The sequence below is a fragment of the Rhinolophus hipposideros genome (genome assembly GCF_964194185.1).
Source record: "Rhinolophus hipposideros genome assembly, chromosome: 2".
In the NCBI taxonomy this organism is placed as follows: domain Eukaryota; kingdom Metazoa; phylum Chordata; class Mammalia; order Chiroptera; family Rhinolophidae; genus Rhinolophus; species Rhinolophus hipposideros.
In genome coordinates this window covers 64928428-64946021 of record NC_138048.1, presented here as the reverse complement: position 1 = coordinate 64946021, position 17594 = coordinate 64928428, and the positions used below count along the sequence as shown (strand labels likewise).

The window sequence follows — 17594 nt, the reverse complement described above, 5'->3', positions numbered from 1 at the left end:
TTATTATAAATTCAATTTAAAATCTATATTTTAATAGAGACCCCCTAATTAATGGCAAAAGATGACATAATCCCACAAGTAATTAAAGAGATCACAAAGTACATATTTTAATAGTGCTAATTATAAAAGTATGACAATATGAAATAATTTGTTTATTTAAAAGGAAAAGTTAATGAATATAAGAGTTTCAAATCAGTAAAATCTTCAACAAATGTTTTCGTATGAGAAAAACGTTTTCAACTAATAAATTTAGTGATGGAATCATTAAGCATTAAAGACCCACAAAAATTAAGCATAAAAGGTAACAAACGAGGTATGTGGGAATTCGGGTGCTGACAAAAGAATTAATATATTTTATATGAGAATGACGGACTTGTTGACAGGAAAAAATGATGGGATCATTGAAAAATCATAACTAGCCATACAATTTTGAAATACTAAGTTTTAAAAATATGTGTTTTATGAAAGTATAAGGATGTTCAAGTAGGGTTTCCAGGCAGGAATTCCCGCCTGTTCTCAGGAATTTTTTTCACTTTCCTTTTCTCGCATCCCTAGAAAAGTTGGTCGGGAAATCAGGGAAAATCGACTCCATGAACCCATTAATACCCACAATGGGAAATAAATATACTACTAAAAATGTATCTCCTAAACATTTTTCCTATTTATTGTTAGGGTTTCCGAGTGGGAATTACTGCCCGTTCCTGGGGACTTTTTTTGTTTTTCCATTCCCAAATCCCAAAAAAATTTGGTCAGAAAACCGGCTCCATGAACCCACGTGGTTAGTAGTATCAGCCATCACTTTGTGAAAACGATTCATCGTGGAGAACACAAAACAGTTTATATCTTGGGATTCAGGAACAGGAAAGCGAAAAAAATTCCTGAGAATAGGCGGGAATTTCCGCCTGGAAACCCTATGTTCAAGTGGTTGCCTACCATGTTTATGTAGAAAGTTTTCACTTAAACCCTGTCTTTTAGGACATCCCTTTGTGAAATCTACATGGACTAATGAAAAATAAGTGGCTACTGAATATAGGAAATGGGAAATTTAAAATTAGGATCATCAATAATTTTTATTTTGTCAGCAAAGCACAAGAGTTTTAATTTAACATCCCTGATGATAGAATTCTGTATAACACTAAACTGCAGGAGTAAAGAATAATTTCCTTTTCAGCAAATTAAAACAGCATAAATAAAATCAGATCCTATTTAAAATGTTATAGTGTGGTTTTAATCATAAAAATCATACTCCATGTCTCTCTGCATGTAAGTTGTTGCCCTTTTATGGTTAAACAATTCTCCCCCTACTCAGGGTTGACCATGTTGGATATAACCTCCAAAATTTCACCCTGCTTCATCCTATTGAAATAGCTGGTAGTCACAAAACACTCGTGCCATTATGGAAATGGTGACACCAGACAGGTTTGAAAGGAAGGTGCTCTGCTGTCTGCATCTGACACTGATACGGGGTAGGAAGGATGAGAGCACCGGCAGTGTATTGGCAGATCCAACAGGTGTGGCGATGAGGAAGTGGCTGGGTTCACTTAGTGTAGCAGCCGTGATAGTTAAGGACATGGTTTTTCTAACCTTCCACTTAACTTACCTTGCTGACAACAGTGAAGTCTGTGAAGGAGATCTAGAACTCTGACGACTGCCTTTAATACCGGCTGTGGGTAGTTCTAAACCGTTCTGGAAGAATATTCAATAGCAATCATTAGTACCACTGCATTTTAGAAGAATATTTTTTATTTCACTTTATGATGAATGCCAGAAATTACTTTCATGAAGTATTTAAGAACTATTTAACTAGAAAGTAGTGTTACTACCTGTTGAAAGCATGTTTGAAGGATGATGCGGATCTCAGCATTTTCTTCTGTAACATCAACTAACATTCCATCGATGACCTTGTGAAACTGTTTCAGTTCACGAAGTTTGATGTCTTGTTCTTCTAGTGTTTCATCTTTTGTGTTTTTCAAAAGACGGATTTCCTTGGTGAGTTTTGCACACTGTTGGACAACAGTGGTCAATTATATAACTATTTTCCAGAACTTAATATTTTTTAATGATGAAGGAGGATTTGGTTTTACCATTTGGAACTTCAAAAAATGTAAATATGACAGGTCAGTTTTTTAAAATATCAATACCTGTTTAGTTACTCTCTCTAACTTGGGTTTTTGCTCCTCTGTTTCTTTACTTAGTTGAAGTGAATAAGCCTGCTTCTCTAGTAATGTTTCTTTGACGTTATTTGTAAAATGTTCTATAACTTGTAAAGTATTTTCCATGCTCTGCAGAAAATAAAATGGTAACATATTAGAATCAAAAATGACTTATAACTTGCCATTTGTCAAATATTCATTTAATTTCAATTCATTTATTTTTGTATATCATATACATTCTACTGATAAATATAACGGTTTTATGGATTAATTGGGAGAAATCCATATGTTGGGAGAAAAATAAACCAATAATCATTAAAAGCATGCAATTTTTCAGAGATTCACAATTCATATCATCTGTTCCTTCAACTTTATTAGGGAAAAAAAATCTAAATTTGATGTGAGCCTGCTCGTTTTCTCTTTCAGTGATGTGCTTTAGTAACTTTCTACTAGATTATTTTTATCTTTCAAATTTTTTTGTTGTCTAAGGAGCAATCTTTAAGGTGATATTTAAGGCACTAAATGAAATAAAAGTACATTAAATAAAGGTTAATGGATAGATCATAGATCATAATTAACTAGCCATGATTGATCCACTAACGAGTGATGGTCAGAAGTCCATCCTGTGCTTCACACTGGGATTTTAACTAATGCTTTGATCACTTATTTTTTTCTCGTTTAAACATGAGACTTTTACTATCTACGTACTTCTCTAAAAAATTGTTGTCTTTGTACAAGGTAACAAGAAAGTAAATGTAATAATAATGATAGTTAACTTCTACTGAAGGTCTATTACTAAAACCTGTAGAATTTACCTTGATATCTTCCTGTAGCTCTCTGATTTGTCTTTGTTTGTATCTGTATTTTTCATCAACAGCTCGTTTTTGTTCTTCTAGTTGGATTTTTAGTACATACTCATCACCTAGAATTTAGAGAATTTTTAGTTAAAATCTTTAACATACTGTGTAGAAAGCAATCTTAAAGTCTTACATATATTTAAAGTTGTAATATTTTTTTTCTTACAAAAGGTTAAAATCCATACGTCTACTTACTGAAAAACAATATGGGTATATGTAGTAGCTACGTCAACAGAAAACAACCAATAATAGTGCTAGTTTCTGCAGATTTGAAATTAATCCCCTAGAGAAGTGATATGCCATATCACTAGAACTAATAATGGAAATAACGCCTTAGCACTTATTTGAAGGGGAAGGGGAAGTAGTGTTTTCTTAATCAAACGGTACATTTTTTGTTTTCCATGTCTCACAGTGTCCCTTTTTAAAAAATAAATGACTACAGCTTTCATTGCATGTATTCATAAAAAAAATGTTAACTCCTACATACTAGATGGAGTCACTATTTTAAAAGATTGTTTATAATTGTTGTTGCAGCTGTTCAGCACTTGCAAGGTGTTTTCTAGAGCGTAGATTTCTTTTTCAGCTTTGTTGATCTTAGCATCCAAACAGTCACCTTCCCTTTGAAGTTCTTCTTTTTCTTGAGCAGCCTATAAAATACAGAATAGAACTGATTAAATAAAAGTAGTGGTATTAGTTGCACAGCAGTATAAATATACTTAATACCACTGAGTTGTACACTTAAAAATTGTTAAAATGGCAAATTTTATATATTTTTACCACATTTTTTTTTTAATTAGAGAAAAAGAATTGTGGAAATGTGGCTAGAAAAAAATGAAGTCTATAAATTGCTGCAAACCAAAAATTCCTGAGTGGACATATTCAGTGACTTCCATCTTACCTCTGTCACAGCTATGCTCTCTAGAATTGTACCCAAAAGTTCCAAAGGACTTCTCCAATTAGGGGTTATAGGGATCATCATAAAGTGAAATGCATATATGTTTAAAAGTGCCCCAAACACATTTTTAGTCAAACGACTAATAATTTCATTCGTTAATGTATTCTTTCCCTAGGTGTGTGTATTTAAACCAAAATGTGGTCATTGGAAGTTTTCTTGGTGATGTTTCAATTCTTAATATTTTCACTGTTTTATTATGCTTCAAAATGTTACACATACCTTTGTAGCAAACAGTACATAATAAAAACTAAAGCTTAGCAAAAAAGTAAAGTTTTTAGATAAATTATACCTAATTCCTTTGAGTCTAGAATTAGCAATGATTTCATTTAAAATACGGTATAGTGAGAAAGCTAGAATAAATCAAAACAGCTAGATTTTAGTTGCAGATTTCCTACTAATGAATGAGTAACATTAAATCACTTCCCTTTTCTGAGTTCAGTTTCTTTGTCAAATGAAGGGGTTGAATTTGCTCATTTATACAAATTTCTGATCTAATTCCACATACACTTCAACTTCTAAAACTTTGATCCCATTTGCTTCTAGATCAGACCTTAAATAATATATATCTTTTATCCTGGGTTAGAAAAATCTGATATTTGGAAGAAATTTTTATGTATACATTTATATCAATATTTTAAAACATTTTCTAGTAATGAAACACTGGAAAGTTTCATTAAATTGTCAAAATTGAACTGTTTCTTACAAAGTCTAAGAGGAACGTGGAAACAAGATTTGAAAGATGCCAGTTCTTCATTGGTTCCCGATCACATTTTTCAGTCTGGCTCTTAACAATCAAATAGTAGATTATATAAATGTCTAACCACTATGCTGTACACCTGAAACTAATATAAAGTAATATTGAATGTCAATTGTAAAATAATTTTTTGAAAGACGTCAAATATTAAAAAGTACTAGGGTGAATAAAAGGAAAAACCAAACCATGTGTGTCCATAGACAAGACCAAAAACAAGTTATGGATTGAATTATTTCCCAAAAAACAGATGTTTAAGTCCTAACCCCTAGTACCTCAAAATGTGACCTGTTTTAGAAATAGGGTCTTTGCAAATGTAGTCAAGTTACCATGAGGTCATTAGGGTGTGTTCTGGTATCATATGATGTGTCCTTATAACAAATGGGAAATTTGGACACACACAGACATTCACAGGGGGAAGGCTGAAGAGACACAGGAGGGCGCCATGTGAAAATGAAGGCAGAGACCATGGTGATGCTTCCGTAAGCCAAGGAACACCAAAGACTATAGGCAAGCCACCAGAAGGTAGAAGCATAGAACAGATTCTCCCTCACAGCCCTCGGAACCAACCCTGCCAACACGTGCATCTCCGACTTTAGCCTCTGGAACTGTCACACAATAAAATTCTGTAGGTTAAACTGCCTAGCTTGTAAGTACATTGTTACAGCAGCTCTAGCAAATACAAGGAACCAGCAAACTGTATTTAAAGGGCAAGATAGTAAATATTTTAGGCTTTATGGGCCATTCTGTCTCTGTCCAAACTACTTGTACTTAATACCACTGCTATTGTAGCATGAAAGCAGCCATCGACAAGACGTAAATGAATGAGGTGACGTGTGTTCCCATGCTTATTGAAAACTAGTGCTGGGCAGCATTTGGCCCAGGGTCTGTAGTTTGCATACCCCTGGGGGAAAAAAAAGGAAACTAACCAAACTCCTCCAGTGCTATAAACATGTGCCCATCAGGAAAGGTCACCTTGAAAGGAATGTAAAGGATATAAGGAAGGGAAAGAATCTTGAACTGACTAAATTTACATCTTAAATCTACCTACCACATTCAAAAACAAAAGTGACAGTTAACTTCTAATTGGCAAGTTGACATCTTTTCCAGCAGTGCAACTGCTAAAGTATTTTCAAAAAGTTAAAAATTGTTCTCAAATATAAAATGAACATGTGCCAAAGATTTTATTCAACTCATTAATGAAGGAACTAATAAAATGTTTAGACAAGTTCAAAAGGAGAATTGGAATTAATATACAGTCAGAAATGCTGAAATAAATTTGCTTACAGATAGGAAACTTGAATATCTTTTAGGAAATGAAATATGCTTGGGTTGTCTTTCCTACAGAGTATAAATCAGCTGTATTTCTACTAACCAAAATTCATTTGCATTGTTATGGACAAAAATCATATGCTTTTTACTATCAAGTTTTCTGTAAGTTAACAATGTATCCTTACAGAGTTATAAAATAGCCTAGTCAGTAGAAAATCAGCCAAAGCTGTACAATACTACGGAATCAGGTAACCCCTGGAGGGCCCAGCAGAAAATGCTGTCTGGTGTCACCATGCAGTGGCATCATTGCACACCCACTGATTGCTTTTGCCCATTTTTAGGCACTGGATAGTTTGCACAACATAAGACACAATGAGTTTAGTTTTAAAGAAAGTTTCATTTTTGCACATCTGGCACGTGAAGTGTTATGAGTAAAACGTTTATGCCACACAACAAAACATGGGAATATAACTGGTAAGCTGTAGACCCTAGAGAAGGTGAAAAATGAACTATGGCATCAGGAAATTGAGAAAATAAGATAGCCTCGATTCATTTAACACATACTGGCATTTATTCAGCACCTTCACTGTGAACAGAAGGAATGCTCTTACTTTTCCTCATAAAATTTGCCGTTTTCCTGAGAAGTGGATGATGATGATACTATTTTATAACAGCAATGACGATAGCTAACATTTATAGAGGGCTCATTTTGTTCCAGGCACTTAAGGGCTTTACATATATTTTCTCACTTCTCACAACAAAAGTAATAGTATTATCCTCGCTTTGCAAGTGAGGAAACTAAGGCCCCAAGTGATTACCTAACATTCGAGGTCACTTACCTAGTCAGTGATAGAACGAAGATATGGTCAAAGGCACGCCAACACCAGTGCTTTTAGGTAAATCATCACAGCCCTTGTTGCTACAGAAACAACTGCAATTGCAACATCTACCTTCTTCCCAACACTAAACAGACTAGAATCTACCTCTCACCCCTTGGAAACCTTCAAAACCTGAGAGGAGGAAAGTCCCATTAATATTGCGCAGAAGCCTGAGGAGTTATTAAAAAGATTTTGAGAGCCAAGACTCATTTCTCATATAGATTGGGTAGACTTTCCTGAGACAAAGTGGTAGGCAACTTTAGGCATATCACACTAGTGTATGTGTTAGGGGCAACCTCAAAAGACTACAGCAGAAAACTTGGAAGATTAAGGAGAAGTCGAGGGGAGGGAGCATCCACGGGGCCATTCTCTACCGGTGTGAATTGGGAGATCTTCCCACTCCCATCCATGTATGATACAGGAAAAATGAGTTAAAGTTACAATTTCCATTCCTTCTTTTGGTGCTTTGAGGAACTTCCTAGACCTCTCCGTAAAAGAAATCATACCTGTTCAGGGTATTTTCTACATGGGAAAGATGAATATAGTACTGCTCAGGAAGGGAATTACATCCAATTCCTGAGCACTTCTGTAAAGATAACCGTGAGATGGCAGACAACTCGGAAACATCAGAAAGAACAGCAGATTCACCTGATCAGTTTGTCTCCCATCTAATACGAAGGCAAAGGGACAGCTGTCTTCCTCTGAATACCTGCCCTACAGGGACAACAGTGGTAAGTTGGACTGTAAGGTTTCAGAAGCAGTATAGCGGCTGGTGATAAGGTCTAGGGGGCTGGCCATATGCGTGAGTGGCTGTAGTGAAGTAAAGCTTTGAGCCTGAGGTGTTGTACAGGTTGTCACAGGCATACTAAAGACACCCAGAGTGACAGCAGGTCTTAGGGTAAAAGAGATTATAAATCTTGAATACATGAGGGAAAATGACATGACACAAAGATGGCAAAAAAAAAAAAAAAAAGTGTCAAAGAGTAGTCCAGACCTCTCTTTGTCCTCAGGACTGGAGGTGTATAAAACTAACAGAGCTTCAGAACCTCCATTAGCAACTCATGTTTTATGGCCCTAATTAAGTGCAATAGTTACCTAAAGTGCTATGGAATTTCAAGTTTCACAGCCAAAAAAAAAAAAAAAAAAGCCATTTTGCCATTTTGGCTGTTAAAAAGCTAACAAAGAAAGGATACTTCATCCTATAACAACTATATCGATTAAGATTACCTTTATAACATAATAGGTCTGTGTTTTCTCCTCTTCTCCTTCAGGAGGCATCATAACAACAGTAAGAATTTCATATCTGTTCTTCAGTTTATCAACTTTACTTAGCCTCTCATGAAGCTCAGCACTAATAAGGAAAGAAAAAGAAAAACACTGACAAACAAATAGTTTTTAAAATAACTATAGTGTACTTACAGAAGACATTTGTATATTTGTTACTACTGAACTCAAACAGATTAAATATGTTCTTACTTTTCAATTTTATAATTCAGTGTGAAGGTTCTCAAATTTCACCCTATTTGAAAGGTGACAAGTTAGCCTGCCACAGAAGACACAAGATTCCTGAGTCATAGAAAAAGCACTTTATCACTTATGGCATGAGCTTCCTGTTTGCACTGGTGTCTCCTTGCTCCTGAAGTACCATGCGGGTGAGGAGGGCTCAAATGAATGCTGCACACAATAGGTTTACATCACAAATGAAGAACCTCAAGCTTAATCTAAATATTTTATAATAGGAAATAAGCAAACATGCCTAACCTTTGCTCCAGAGGGAAACACTACCTCTAGCTTTCTGAGGCTGTTCACTATCCAAACATCTTTTAAAAGATAGTCTAATGTTAGTCAAAACCACAATGAGATATCCCCTCAATCTATTGCTACTATCAAAAAAACAAAAAAAGTATTGGCAAGGATGTGGAGAAATTAGAACCCCTATGCAATGCTGGTGGGACTGTGAAATGGTGCAATCGCTACAGAAAACAGTATGGCTGTTTCTCAAAAAATTAAAAATAGAACTAGCATATGAGCCAGCAATTGCACTTCTAGGTATAAAGTCAAAAGAATTGAAAGCAGATGCTCAAAGAGATATCTGAATACCAATGTTCATAGCAGCATTATTTACAACAGGTGGAAGCAATCCAAATGTCTATGGACAGATGAATGGATAAACAAAATGTTATATATACACACAATGGAATGTTATTCGGCCTTAAAAAGGAAATTCTGTCACATGCTACATGAATGAAACTTAATTCTGTCACATGCTGAATAAAATAAGCCAGTCACATATGGCCTGCAAAACGTATAATATTTAGTATCTGGCCTTATAGAAAATTGTGTGGGATATAGCCCTCAAAGCTAAAAATTAATTATTAAGCGGGGTTGCTGAATACTTAATATACAGAAATCAACTATTTCTACATACCAGCAACAAACTAGGAATTAAATGTTTCAAAAGGAAATAACATTGAAAGTAACATTAAAAAAAATAACATGTAGCCAGGAATAAATCTTATAAAAGATATGCAAAATCTTTAGGGGAAATTGCTTCAATAAATGCAGTTATTAGGTATCCATAAGGGAAAACATGTTAATGAATCCTTATCACAAACCATACAAAAGAAATCAATTCCAAGGGAATCGACAATCTTAATGTAAAAGAATGATGAGTAAGCCAAAGGAAAGAGAGAGGAAAACACAGATTTATGGCTAATATATGTCCCATATATTATATTAAAAGGATTTTCAAATGAACAAGAAAGAGATGGACATCCAAGATGATAGAAGGAGCAGTCAGTTCTTCTGACATCACCATTATGTTTTCAAAATTCTTTAGCAGCATTTTAAAAGTCTAATTGTTACCTTATGTTTTGCCGTTCTTGATCAACATATCTTATTTGTGATGCAAGCATTGTTTTGTGAACGTTAATTTCTTCAGTTCGTTCTTCCATAGCTGTGTGTAACTGTTGTTTTCTTTTTTCCAGAGAAAGAACTTCTTCTGCTTTGCTGTAAAGCATGTCTCGAGTACGTTTAACTTCAAGTTTTAAAAGATTGTCTTCTATCATCAAATCCTATCAACATAACAAAATTATCAAATGTTGAAGTAATTATTTTTATACCCAAACCAAAATATTTTTCTTTTTTATTGCTACAAAAGTCAAACTTGAAAATATGATGTTTTCTATTTTGACCATTGACCAAGATATTATCTAGGGTTAAATTTAGATACCTCCGAATCATAACTGGTTTTTCTTTTCTTTTTATAAGAAAACAGTTTATGGCTATTCCAAATCTTTTTAATTCAATTTTAAATGTAAAATTTTAGTAAAAAAAAGAGTTATTCCTAAAATTGAAACTTAGAATAGCCAGAAAATATATAAAGTCCTATGGATGAGCATTTTTGTATTCTAATCTAAATCTCACAAAATAATGTGTAAATAAATTTTTATTTTAAAACAATTCAGTCATGAGTAGAGTACTGTACAAGAGTATACAAATAGATCAATTTTCAAAATATAATACAAGAACATAAAACTATTTAGAATAGCCCAACATTGGGAAAAAAAACAAAACCAAAAAATAGGATATGGTAACTTCATGCAATGGACTGTAGGAAGACTTAAAATATGTTTTAAAGAATATTTAATGTTTTTGCAACATGTACAATATATTTTAAAAATTTAAATACAGTATATACAGCTAATTTTCTTCAAAAGACTAGGAGGAAATATTAGGTTGGTGCAAAATAGAAAGCCCAGAAACAAACACTTCAAAACATAAGATTTTGAAACATAAGATCTCAAAACATAGCTTTTCAGTAGGAGAAAAGATTAGATCCCTACATCTCCTTTGTACCAAAACAAATTCCAGATGAATAAAAGAACGTAATGTAAGAGATAAAACTACTACAATCCAGCTACTGGAAATAGTAAACATTTATTTGATTTTTAGTGTGACAAAGACATTTCTAAGCATGAAAATTATACAGGGAAAAATACTTAAATATATGATATTTAAAAAGTTTTTATGTCAAAAACTGAACAAAAATGTAAAGACAAATGGGAAAAATATTAGCAATATTTACGACAGAGTCAATATTTTTACATATGAAGATCATTTGCAAAGCAATTAAAAAACTGGAAATATGAGCCAAGAAAATAAAGTAGGAATCCAAAAAGAAAAGTTAGAGAATATATTATAAATGTTTTAAACATTTTTATTTAAACATAAATATTTAAAATTTTATGATTAAACATAAAACATTTCAAGTGTCACCAATTTAAAAGATGCAGACTAAAAACAATGAAGTAACCATGTTTACCCATCAAATTGACAACAATTTTATGAACTATATCCAGTTTTGATGGTGGTGAATAAAACAGAATGCTTACAACACTGCTCCTGGGAGTATTAACTGAACCCTCTAGATTGTAATTTTGCTTAAAAATAGTTGCAAGACACTAAAAATATTCATTCTTTTTGAATCTTCATTATACAGTTAGAAATTTATCCTAAGGAACTATCCTATAGTACATTGTACAACAATTGTACAATGATATATGTGCAAAGAACATAACACTATTTAGAATAGCCCAACATTGGGAAAAAAAACAAAAACAAAAAATAGGATATGGTAACTTCATGCAATGGACTGTAGGAAGACTTTTAAAATATTTTTAAAAGAATATTTAATGTTTTTGCAATATGTACAATATATTTTAAAAATTTAAATACATTATATACAGCTAATTTTCTTCAAAAGACTAGGAGGAAATATTAGATCTGTGCAAAAGTAACTGTGGTTTAAAAGGTTAAAAGTAACTGCAAAAACCACAAATACTTTTCCACCAACCTAATAATATACTTTAACACTGTTTATCTTATGTACAGTGATCATAATGACTTATTGTCTTCTTATAATTTCCTATATTTAAATTTTTTCTATAACTAGCATGAAAACATGTGAGTTTAAATATTATATACACATATGCTTTTACTGTACCTGTTTAAAAGCTTTAACTTTATTAAGTTCTTTCTCTGCTCTCTCAGTGAAAAGGTTTAGTTCATTTATTTTGGTCATGAGGAACTGTTTTTCATCACAATTTTTCCTGTTTGACTTCTTCATAAAGTAAAGATCATTCTGTAAAAAGGAAAACACAAGGTACATAAATATACTTTTAAATAACCATATTAAATACATACTATTAAACATATCTTACATTAAATTATGCACTCCATGAAATATTTATAATATTCAGATTTTTAAAAATCTTACGCTTCATGCTCTGACATCTCTAGTACGATATATGTGGGTATTCACATTAAACGTTTTTCATTTTTCTCATCTATTGATGTTTTGGGTTTAGTTTCAGTATGTGTGCTTACAATCCAACCTGAATTATTAAGTGACCACCATTTAGGGGAAGAATTGGGAGGAGGGAGCCCAAGCTTTGGTTCAATACATAGTTCACCTTCTAGAGTTCATTATTTGATTCAACCCACGTCCCAGAAGGTAAAAACATGAACAGTGTGAGAAAGCATAGGGGCTTGGTTAACAATACAAGCTCTGGATATAAATGGTTATAATTACATATTAGCCATCTGACCCCGGTAGGCAACCAACTCTTCCTGAGTTTCCTCATTTCTAACTATAATAACAATACCTACCTCCCTGGGTTGTTGTGAAGATTAAAGATGTTACTGGCAAAGAGTATGTACGACAGTGTTTAATACATGGATGTGTCTGTTATTATTGTTGTTAGTATTACATATATAATCACATATCCCTAGAGAGAAAAATGCTAGATAAGATCTAACTCCTCGGATGCATAAACGGGTTGTAGTATAGATACCAGTTTTCCAGCTTTATACCAGTTTGTAGCCCTCCTTGCACCCTGAACCCAGAACAAGGTCTGTGCTCTTAGTCCCCTCGGGGTATGTACCTAAAGCAAAAACTTTCTAGTTCCAAGATCTATCTGTCTTCCTCTCTCTGTCTTTTTCTCTCTCTCCTTCTCTCTACACACCTCCCTCCTTCTTCTGCCTTTCTCATTGCCTGTATTTCTCTGAAGTATCAGGACCTAAGATTGCAGCAAGATAGTAAGAATTTTTTTGCATAAAGCTGTGATTTCATAAAATTAACTTTTAGAATGAAAAAATGGAATTTAATAATTTTATTATTAAAAATAATCTGAAATTATTTTTAACCAGATGAAATTAGTTTCTATTATACAAAATCAGAGATGGGAGAGGGAATGCAGAATGACTTTACAAACTGATGCTACTATTGAGAGAGATACCCTCCTCCATAAGGAGGGTATCTAACTTTAATATCTTTAAAAATTCACTTGCATTTCTATAAATGTATTTATCTCTCTGTTAAAACCAGAGTCGGGATAGGCATAATGCATAATGGTACTAGCCAACTGCTAGTTGGCAGTTGATAGGCAGTTGATAGGCACTAGCCAACTGCATGATGGGCAGAGCCCCAGAGTAGTTTCAAAAAGGAACACTAGAATCATCCCTCCACAGCAAAACAGACAATTCAAGCCACAATCAAGAAACGTGTTCAGATACACAGATCACCTTCCTATTTTTCTGTAGCACTAACATTCTCATATTATATATAATTAAAACAATAGCATTTATTACTGTATTTCCCCAAAAATAAGACCTAGCCGGACTACATTATGTTAGATGAGACCCAGTCTTATATTATAGTAAAATAGAACCAGTCTTATGCTAATTTTTGCTTCAAAAGACGCATTAGAGCTGATGGTCCAGGTAAGTCTTATTTTGGGGGAAACACGGTAAGTACCTACTAAAAGCACTGTATTAAGATTTACGTTGTTTCTAATTCTTCCAAATGCCCTAAGAAATTTTTTTTCCATTTCATAGATGAGTAAACTAGAGCTCAGAAAAGTAAAAATAGCAATAGTGGTATAATCTTGACGTTCAAACCCAGTTCTTTCTGATTCCAAAACATGTGCTCTTCTTCCATTTCATCAGGCTACAAACTACTCCAAACCAAAATTTTATCGTAAAACACACACACACACACACACACACACACACACACACACACACACACATACACACGATGCCAAAAAAATGTATGCATATTTTAAGAAAGGAAAAAACTGTATTAAAATTGTAATAATATATATCCATAACAAAGGATGAATATAAGTCACGTTTGACTTCTGCAATTACAAGAGGTGCTCAAAGTGGTTACCATAGCGTAATTTTAATGCAGCTTTTTCCTTTCTTAAAATGTGTATACTTTTTTTGGCACCTTCTGTATATATTAAGTTTAAAAAGTTAATCGCTCCCTTTCTCCTTTGCAGCCTTAAAGTAATTCAGAGCAATTCTTCTTACAACCACTAGAGGACACTCGGCACTCGGCCTTTCCAGCTCTCCTTCACGCTCAGGCTCCAATTAAAGCTTAACATAGATTTTATATTACACTGTTTCCCCTAACATAGGTTTCATATTATCATAAATATATTAAAATACCTAATGCTTAAGAAAATTTTCATCTTAACAAAATTGAGTTATTTGAAATATTACAACTAAGTAAATAATTGAATAACAACAATAGATGACCCATAAAAGAGTACCTTCTTTTAGAGGTTAGTTCATACATGAAGGGCAATCAAGTTATTATGGCACATACAAAAGAGAAAACTGGAATTTATCAATGTTTTAAATCAAGAGTATTTTGAAGTCACACGGATGAGGGGACTAGCTGTAGTTACTTAATCTGTAAAACAAGTAATATCTTCCTCACAAGACCTTTATAAGGATTAACTGAAATAAATTACTAGAGGCAGGTAATATATTTAGCATACAGTAAATACATAATGGTAATGTTATATTTTCATAGTATAGAAACATGAACATCAGTTCAAACATTTGTTATATATATTGGTAGCTGGCCATCTACCCAAAGTAAAGTCTTAGGTACATATTGACTTAAAACAGAATGACCAATGACTAGAATATCTGAAACATAAAATGTATTTTGAATAAGTTACATTAAGCTTCTTGATCTCTGTTTCCAAAATGACAAGTGTAGATTTTTTCTCTTCCAATGTCTTTTTAAGTTCAACAACTTTTGCTTCAAGGGCTTGTCTTTCTTCTGAATTAATTTCTCCCTTTAACCGTGACATTCGGCGTTCCATTCGTTGAATGCAAAAATCCTGTTACAGTTTTTAAAAATAAGTCAGTAAGGAGAAACAGTTAAAATCATTTCTATAAATTTAAAGACACAGTGACAACATTCTTATGAGTTGGGCTGTGTGTCATCATTTACTGGAGTCACTTTAACCCTTCAGTAATTGATAGGATAAAATCCTTTTTACCCTAAGGGGAGAAACAGCAACCTATCCAACAACCAGAGTACATGATAGTAATACAGAAGTAATCTTCTGAAAATATAACAGTCATATAGGGAGATATTTATCATAGTACCATGACGAAACCTGAGTAAATCCACTGGATCTACATGGATATGAATTTTCAAAGGTACATTTTCTAAGGGACACCAAAAATTGATATAGTCATAAATTGTTAGCCATGAAAGGCTCAAAACTTCTAATAAATTATTTTTTTAAATGATATTCCAGCATTTGTAATTTTGAGAAACTAAGAATATATTAGATGGGGAAATTAAGATGTAGAGAGGGAGGACATTAAGAAATTAACATGATGACAGAATATATAAGTAGAACAAATAAGGAAAAACTGAAAAAATACTTTTAACCGATTTGTCTATGGGTGGGGGTGGGAAAGCCTATGTCTGCATAACTAAGAATTAATATATGGTTTTTCTAGATTGCAGATATCCAACTCCTTGTTTTGTTTTACTCCAGGTCCAATTGCCCAGGTTCCTTTAAAGCATGGTTCTCTCTCACTAGAGAGAGTTGTTTATCCTTTTACCTGTTTATTTCATATCAAGAAAAAATAGTGACCCAACATGGTATCCCATCTTCAGCATCTGTGCTGTTTTCTTAGACCATCACAACTATAATAAATCAATCTTGACCATCACAATTATATCTTGGTATCTTGACCATCACAACTATAATAAATCAATATGGAAGATATTCATAAGAGTAACATTTACCTGATTGTACATAATTTCTTGCTGTTTCAAGGTTTCAAAATCCAGTTTGTGTAATTGATGGTTGAGGTGCTTTAGAGAGGAACGAGTTCCTTCAATTTCTGATATAACAGCTTTTTCTTTCATTGTCTCAGTCTGTAATTCCTGAACTTTCTTAAATAGCACATCTTTCACTATGTTCAATTGAACTCCGACTTCCTGATGATGATGATGATAATAATAGTGAGTAATGAAATTATAATATCTTAAGATGTATTATTATTATATGAATGTTATAATTTAGGGACTCATACATGACCACGCTAACATTTTAGCCCTTGAGAATATAAAGCCCTTCCCACAATTTCAACAAATCCTCAGCATTTCTTGTAGTCTATTCTAGTAAACTAGAATAGTAGTTTTCTATTCCTGTATCATATATCTCAATGTGCCATCTTCTATCCTTCCCACCCTGGCTTTAGAATTTGGCCATTCGACTAGTTTCCTTATAAAATAAAATGTACAGCTTCTAAGTTCATAAAGTTTACTAAAGTCTTGAGGATGTTACAGGAAAGAAGTCACATCACGCATTCCCCCATCTTCTTTGGGGCCTTAATCAGTGGTGAGCTGGTAAATATTTAACCACCAGCTTTCCAGTGGATAAGAGGTTAGGGAGAAGTGGCTGATTTCCATGGTGTAAATACTCCCACTATGGTCAATTACAATCTACTAACATGATTGCACTGAATGCAGAGTTGGGAAGAGATACACAGTAGTAGACCATTATGCAGTATTTCCAATATATAGATATACTAGATGGAAGAGATCTTAAGTAACCTTAAAAGCACAGATAACAGTAAAATCATTTGGAAGTGATGAGTATTTGTTACATTTGTTTTAAATATTATTTATTTAATTGTAAATCTATGTAATTTAATTTTAATAGTAGCTATGTTTAGCAGCCAACTTTCAAAATTCTGGGAAATTTACTGACAGCCCCTGTGAGCTGGTCGGGCTGGCCCCATCACACTACCGGCACTGTCCCTTACTCACACTTCGTTTCCAGTTGGCCTCCCTACGTATGCAGCCCCCTAGGAAATGAAAAACAATCCCCCACTCCCACTGCTCCTTTCTCAGGAGGCAGATCTGTCTTGACCTCAAAGCTTCACGCCCAATGTATTCTAGGCTTCAAACAGATCTACCATGCCAAGATCTATTGAAAGTCATCATTTTAAAATGTTGAAATAATTTCCCTCTGTATCCTTATATCCAGATGAGCATATTTCCCTTTGGCAACCAATGAACTTCAATATAAAACCAAAGATGTCTGTAATTTAAATTTTCTGTAATTTAAATTTAAATTTTCACAAATCAAGAAATGTACTCTGATATAAACATATACAATGCATTATTTTTCATATAATAGACAATTTTCATTGGGTTTAATACCTTCTTTCTCAAAGACTGCCTAGCAGAGTTCTAAAGTTAGTGTTTGGTGTTAAATGACATAGTATACCTCCAAAACATCCCAGGTTGGGATATTTCCAAACAAACAAACACAATCGAACAGCTACAAAAACCAAGATTACAAACACAACCCTGCTCAAGCACATCACCACACATGC

The 17594-nt window shown here is 33.5% G+C and overlaps 1 protein-coding gene across 1 annotated transcript in view; it reads right to left on the bottom strand.

Annotated features, from left to right (window-relative positions):
- CCDC39 (coiled-coil domain 39 molecular ruler complex subunit) overlaps nucleotides 1–17594 on the bottom strand; it is a 42413-nt gene that overhangs the window by 1394 nt on the left and 23425 nt on the right. The window contains exons 10-19 of the mRNA XM_081025340.1: nucleotides 15994–16188; nucleotides 14903–15067; nucleotides 11872–12009; nucleotides 9732–9940; nucleotides 8094–8217; nucleotides 3498–3657; nucleotides 2969–3075; nucleotides 2142–2282; nucleotides 1824–2003; nucleotides 1601–1686 (exon numbers count right to left, since the gene is read on the bottom strand). Of these exons, the coding sequence (XP_080881466.1) occupies nucleotides 1601–1686; nucleotides 1824–2003; nucleotides 2142–2282; nucleotides 2969–3075; nucleotides 3498–3657; nucleotides 8094–8217; nucleotides 9732–9940; nucleotides 11872–12009; nucleotides 14903–15067; nucleotides 15994–16188 (1505 nt within the window). The remainder of the gene's footprint in view (nucleotides 1–1600; nucleotides 1687–1823; nucleotides 2004–2141; nucleotides 2283–2968; nucleotides 3076–3497; nucleotides 3658–8093; nucleotides 8218–9731; nucleotides 9941–11871; nucleotides 12010–14902; nucleotides 15068–15993; nucleotides 16189–17594) is intronic.